We start from the raw sequence: 7141 nt of genomic DNA on the forward strand, positions 1-7141 counted from the left end.
TGTGCCAGAGGATTGTACTGGATTGTGTTGCTATTGTCCCAGTGTGAATTGTAACGTACTTGGTTACTGTGCACTCCACCAATGTGGGTTACTTCTATATTGGATCAAGGTTTTTTTTTTTTTTTGGGGGGGGGGGTGTTGAGGGAGAGGGACTTAAATTTCCAATGTTGTAAATGTTTTTGATATCACTGAATGATTTTGAAAGTGTCGTAAATTCACTTGGCCAAGAGCTTACATGTGATTACTACAGAGAGACTTGTCGTTACAGATTCTCTCTCTGTCTCTATTACATATTGCACTGTTGGCTAGAGCCTTCTTCAGAAAGGAAAACACCCACACATTCCCAAATGCTAGCACACCTCACACTCATGACCACTAACTCCAGCCTGTTGTTTCCGTTTCTGAAGATGATTTCGGTTGAAAACTCAATGTGTCTACTTTACAGTGAGTAGTAATCTATCCGTTTGAGATCTGTGAAATGCTTGTGCCCAAACGAAGCACAATTTGGGAATATGCAGTAGTTTTGAGTTACTTATCAATTCGTAGTCATTCATAGAGAAAAAATGTAACATAAAATCAAATTCTCAGTATTGTCAAATCAGCCACATGGGAAACGATAGAAAATAATAGCGTAACATTCTGAAGTGTGTTAGATAAACTTTGTCTTGCTGTTTACTAATGCTACTCTTTCTTTTGCAGTTAATAAATGGCATTTTATACGCTTGCAAAGATTAAAATCCAAACTTTGAAGAAGCAAGAATTAATATAATCTATATCCATTTAATGAAAGAAGTTTTTATTAACTGTATCAAAGTTCCTGTATCATTCTTTCGTAAGGAAAGTTGTAAAAATTGTCAACAAAAATTAAAATATTAATGAATTTTCTAATTCAACTTTTTCTATTCCAGTTGATAAGTGGCACTTCATTCATCTAAAGTGATTGCTTTGTGGTGTGTATATCGGATCCAGAGGGAGTGGTGGTGTAAGGTCGCCTGTGTAGCAACTTCTTGAAGGAACTCCGAAGATTTAATTTCAATCTGCCTGTGATTTTTGAAACTTGCATAGTTCTGCTGCCTGTGAAAAAAAGCAGTTTTGTATTATATACAATTTCTGTGTTTTTAAGAAAATTGTTTATCTAATACAATTTCGTATGGACACCATTTTTTGCTTTATTCATCTGTTCACTCTACCCCATTCCATCTCGTAGTCCCTTCTTAACCTCAATTATGTTAGTCACAAACCTCTTAGAAGTTCCCAAAGTGTGATTCATCTTCTTTCCCTTCCTCCTATGTCAGTCCTACTCTGCTCCCTGCTCCCTCTCCAACTGTTGGATTTGTTTTGTTACCTTGAATCTTCTTACGTACTGTATTGCCATTGCATTATGGGTTGTTTCTGAAAAATAGGATTTACTATTACCTTAATGTGGCTGGTGCAGTCAGCTATCACAAGTTTTTGGTAGCTGTTAAGAGTTTGTGTTCGAAGTGAAAGAGACTGAGAGATCATTTCGACAACTGACATGCTTTGAGAGTTGAACTGCCGTCTCCTGGTCATAGGGATTCCTCGTTTCCTGTATCAGTTCAGAGAACTCCGGGGTAGCTAATTTTCAAAAAAGTTGCAGCCAGTAGCTTGCTATATCCTATTCCTATTCCAATTACATTGCTGTATGTCAGATGATCTCAGTGTGAATGAAGTGTTGATTGCAATCTACCTTTCTCAGTGTGTTGTATTTGGATAGTTTTAACTCTGTTTTGAAATTTGCACTTGATAGGAAATAGCAGTTACTGTAGTACTTGTATAGCTACTGCCAAAATTTAGTTCATAAATAGTGGACAGTGTTCCATAAATTATTAATATGAAATAGCAGAGCTGGAAAGAATGACTGTGTTGTAAGAGGAACAGGATTTTTGTAAAATTCATAACCTGTTGTAAATGTACCTCGGAGAAGGAGCATGCAGTCACAGCTTATGCCTGTTAATGTATAATTATTCTTTCCACATCCATGACGGCTCTTCTTCATGAAGATGCATAAATTCCACTATGTGTGGATGAATGAATATCTTGAGCCAGTATCTGAATGTACAATAGTAGTTCTGTGAATGATAATGAAATGCAATAAATGTTTCTCAGGATATGTAACTGACAGCAAGGCTGACATAGTTGTTCTGTCATTCCTGCTAGTGTTCTGTGTTTGCCTTAGATATATCCAAATAATTGGATTGTTGTTTTGAAGTGACCTACACTTACCAACGCTCTTGCCATGTGCAAATTGAGGAACTGGGACATTAATTCTTATCGTGCTTAAAGTAGTGTTTTCTTGGTTTCTTTTTCCATAATCTTTCAGGTGTCCCTCTTACTAGCTTAATGTTAAATGATGCTATATATAATTGGTATTTAATTCCATACATTTAACCCTTGAGTGGGCGCATGTGTGTATAAAGTGTGCCAGTCACAAACAACCTTTTTTTATTCTGTTCCATTGTTTTACAGTTACCAACCTGTACCTATTCCTTCATTATTGCTTCTGCTAATGCAGTACTAAGTTCTGTAGTCATATGTCCAAATTAGCAGCAGTAATATAAAAAAAACCGTAACCTAGGTGAGAAAAAACTGCGTTCTATGCAAGAAAATGCCCAGATTTCTGAGCTAGTGATACAGTCCTGCCATCAGGCAGTTATCTAAAAGATAATTGGCAATCAAATAAATGGTGGACAGGGATCAGGGATCTGATTCAGCTGCGCTGTTTAATCCTCGGAGTGGGTCATTACTGTGGGTTGAAACTTGTATTAAACAACATTGATACAATGAAAGGTTTATTGTTTAATTAAACTAAGATTAAACTGTGACTTCAATGATATTATGTTTACATTGGCAACAGAAACACAACTATTCTTCACATTTGTCGAAAGTGTCACCCACTCACTTGGGTTACAAAAATTGGCTCAAATGGTCCGCACAGATTTTTTATTTTATTTAATCGAGTTTTTATGTCCACAAATTGCAACAACTTGTGAACTGTTCACACTAATTAAGGCCACAGGGGGATAGTCCTTCCCAAATATACTTCCGACCACAAAGCAATATTGACAGCTCGAGTCGGGGGGGAGGGGGGGGTCTTCCTTGATCATCTTGTTTGAGTTCTTGTGGCGATATTCCCATAGAAATTTCAATTGCCTAACACACATCTTCCTTAGAAGTCAAATAACAATTATCATAGATTTAGCTTTAAAAATGTTTAATAAAATGAAACCTTTCATAAAAATTTTAATCCCTTGTTTCACCCCGTTAGCAGTTGAATTTCCGAAAAAAAACCACTGCAACACATTTTTTATTTCTAACCAAAAAGTGAAATACAAATTTTGTCAGAGACTTAGTGTCAGAAATGTTTCCATAAATATTTTAAAGCCCCCCCTTCTCATCCTCTCAGGAGTTCGGTTTTCATAAACACTGAGACTTATTTTTTTTAATTTCTAAAACAGAAGTCAAATACCAAAAATGGGTCTCACTTTTCACTTGCTTAGTGGTCGAATATACAAATATGCCGAAGTGTTTTTTATTCATTTCTGACTGCGAAACCAATCTTCATAGTTCTAACATCTCCAAAAAATCGTTGTCCTCATTTCACCCTATAGGGGTGAAATTCAGAAAAGTCTCTTCTTAAACGATGCCTACACTATAAGATCATGACCCATTTCAAATTCAAAGTTTCAATCCTTAACAGTCTGGGCTGGGCGCTGGTGAGTCAGTCAGGACATTCTGTATATACACACACATCAAAAAAAGTTTTGCATCGCCCTGATTCCCAAAACTCCTGAAGATAGATGCTGACTGTGGATATTGTATCTCAGACACAGTCCCTTTGACTGTTCAGAGATGACACTAAACCTGCCCAAAGAAGTAAACAACATTGCATGAACAGTGCCTATGAGATGGAGGGGGTCCGACAGCCCATCAATTACCGTACTTACTCAAATCTAAGCCGCACCTGAAAAATGAGACTCGAAATAAAGGAAAAAAAAAATTCCCGAATCAAAGCCGCACCTGAAATTTGAGACTCGAAATTCAAGGGGAGAGAAAAGTTTTAGGCCGCACCTCCAAATCGAAACGAAGTTGGTCCATTGTAATATGAGACACAATTTAGGTCGAATGAAAGACGATACAGCTACAGTAGTTTGGTTCGGGTCGTAAGCTTAGCAGTTAAGCTTTACCAGGTAGCCATTGCTATGCGTCAGGCGCTCCGTCCGTATTTATACGGGTACCCTTCCTTTTTCACGTGCTTCGTCTGGTTTGAATCGATAGCTTATTTTGCTTTGATCTGATAAGTGCCATTTTCTTTGTTATAGGTGTTTGTCACTCTAAGCTGAAAATGCATTGCTGTACTGTGTCATGCATTGTTTGTCGCATTTTGATATTGCGTGTTTACGGCCTGTCGCCGCTCGCGGCATGACTTGCTTTTGTGCGCGCTACCGCCGCTTAAAAAAAAAAAAAGAGGAATCGTCTCATTAGCGAAACAATGGCAAGAGGCTGCTATTTGTTGTTACTTACACTGCTGCTTTCTTTGATAATGATCAACAAGAACCAAATAATAGACTGCGTATGATAGAACATGTTCTGAACGAGAGTTTAGCGAAAAATTTTCTCAGTTTGAAAATCTTTGCGGCCGCTTCTTTAGTACATCAAATTCTGCACAGAAATTAGTCATCTCACATTTAAAATCTAGTCAGTTGCCGTGCTTCATTTCTGACTGTATCACTATTAGGCATAATAATAATACGAATATAAACATGACATGATATGTATATTCTTCCGCGTTTGCTGTTGTCTCACTCTAGTTTCGTAGTTTATTAGGCAGACAGGATTTAAATGAGATAGCAGCAAACACGAAAGAATACATGGCAAAATGTTTATATTCGTATTATTCTTATGGTGAAGAGAATAGTGCATGTGATTCACATTTCATCAGGTTCCTATTATCAACCATCTCTTCTCACAGGTAGGAAAAAACTCGGAACATAGAGTTGGCCATGTTGACAAACATCCCTAACAGTCTTGCCAGTCGGATTTTCGTAGTACATTGAAATTCTGCTACATTCGAAGATGAACAATACGGAATTTGTATTTACTTCATTGGATAATGTATGAAAATGAAAATGCAGTGGTCGAAACTCGGGGCGGAAAAAAAAAAAGCTCGTCTTCTACCTTTTTTAAAATTTATTTACTGATGCAGAGGTTTTGGCGCCAGTATTTATCTTTGTGCGCACAAAGCATGCTTGTGTAGCGCTACATATATTTGACGGCAGAAGTTAGTTGTGGCCGCACCTACCAACATTTTTCAGAACTTCCGCTTGCTTTGCACTCGATTCTAAGCCGCAGGCGGTTTTTTGGATTACAAAAACCGGAAAAAAAGTACGGCTTAGATTTGAGTAAATACGGTAGTCATTTCACCAGGTAGGAGATACATAGCTCGATTTGTCTGCAGTTCAACCATGCCTAGATAGTCAATACCGCAGTTCAATCATGTTTGCATTGTTACTTTGTGCCAGGAAGCGCTCTCAACAAGGGAAATGTCCAGGCATCTTGAGTGAACCAAAGCGATGCTGTTCAGTCATGTAGGAGGTACAGAGAGACAGGAACTGGCGATGACGTGCCTTGCTCAGGCCGCCCAATGGCTACTACTCCAGTGGATGTCTGCTAACGATGGATTATGGCTCGGAGGAACCTTGACAGCAAGGCAACCATGTTGAATAATGCTTTTCGTGCAGGACGTGCTCATACTGTGCACAATAGGCTGCATGATGCGCAACTTCACTCCCGACATCCATGACGAGGTTGATCTTTGCAACGTCATCATGCAGTGCGGTACAGATTGGCCCAACAACATGCCAAGTGGGCCACTCAGGATTGGCATCACGTTCTCTTCACTGATGAGTGCTGCATATGCCTTCAACCAGACAATTGTCAGAGACGTGTTTGGAAGCTTCCCGTTCAAGCTGAACTCCTTAGGCACACTATCCAGTAAGTGCAGCAAGGTGGAGGTACCCTGCTGCTTTAGGGTGGCATTAGGTGGGACCGACGTACGCTGCTGGTGATCATAGAAGGCGCAGTAACGGCTATACAATACGTGAATGAATGCCATCCTCAGACAGATGGTGCAACCATATCAGCAGCATATTGGCGAGGCATTTGTCTTCATGGATGACAATTTGCGACCCCATCTTGTGAATGACTTCTGGTGATGTAACAGCATGCTACAGAACATAATCAGTATTACCGTAATTACTTGAATCTAAGCCGCACTTTTTTTCCGGTTTTTGTAATCCAAAAATCTACCTGCGGCTTAGAAAAGTAAGCGGAAGTTCTGAAAAATGTTGGTAGGTGCCGCCAAAACTAACTCCTGCCATTGAAGATATGTAGCGCTACACAGGCTTGCTTTGCAGGCACAAAGGTAAATACTGGCACCAAAACCTATGCGTCAGTAAATAAATTTAAAAAAAAAGTGGAAGAAGAGCTTTTTTCTCCGCCCGTGTTTCGACCACTGCATTTTCATACATTATCCAACGAAGTAAATACAAATTCCGTATTGTTCATCTTCGAATGTAGCAGAATTTCAATGTACTACGAAAATCCGACTGGCAAGACTGTTTGGAGTTTTTGTCAATATGGCCAACTCTACATTCTGAATTTTTTCCTACCTGTGAGAAGAGACGGTTGCTAATAGGAACTTTTATGAATTGTGAATCACATGTAGTATTCTCTCACCATAAGAATAATACGAATATAAACATTTTTCCATGTATTCTTTCGTGTTTGCTGCTATCTCATTTAAATCCTGTCTGCCTAATAAACTACGAAACTAGAGTGAGACAACAGCAAACGCGGAAGAATATACATATCATGTCATGTTTATATTCATATTATTCTTATGCCTAATAGTGATACAGTCAGAAATGAAGCACGGCAATTGACTATATTTTAAATCTAAGATGACCCTAATTTCTGGGCAGAATGTAATGTACTAAAGAGGCGTCTGCAAAGATTTTCAAACAGAGAAAAATTTTCGCTTAACTCTCGTTCAGAACATGTTCTATCATACGCAGTCTATTATTAGGTTCTTGTTGATCATTATCAAAGAAAGCAACAGTGT

At 38.6% G+C, this 7141-nt stretch overlaps 1 protein-coding gene across 3 annotated transcripts in view; it reads left to right on the top strand.

Moving 5' to 3' along the window:
- LOC126243332 (inorganic pyrophosphatase) overlaps window positions 1-1160 on the top strand; it is a 139417-nt gene extending 138257 nt beyond the window's left edge. For all 3 annotated transcript variants that reach the window (XM_049948156.1, XM_049948157.1, XM_049948155.1), the window contains one exon: window positions 909-1160. In XM_049948156.1, the coding sequence (XP_049804113.1) occupies window positions 909-940 (32 nt within the window). In that variant the 3' untranslated portion in view covers window positions 941-1160. The remainder of the gene's footprint in view (window positions 1-908) is intronic.
- The last annotated feature ends 5981 nt before the right edge of the window (window positions 1161-7141 follow it).

Source organism: Schistocerca nitens, chromosome 1, assembly GCF_023898315.1.
Source record: "Schistocerca nitens isolate TAMUIC-IGC-003100 chromosome 1, iqSchNite1.1, whole genome shotgun sequence".
In the NCBI taxonomy this organism is placed as follows: domain Eukaryota; kingdom Metazoa; phylum Arthropoda; class Insecta; order Orthoptera; family Acrididae; genus Schistocerca; species Schistocerca nitens.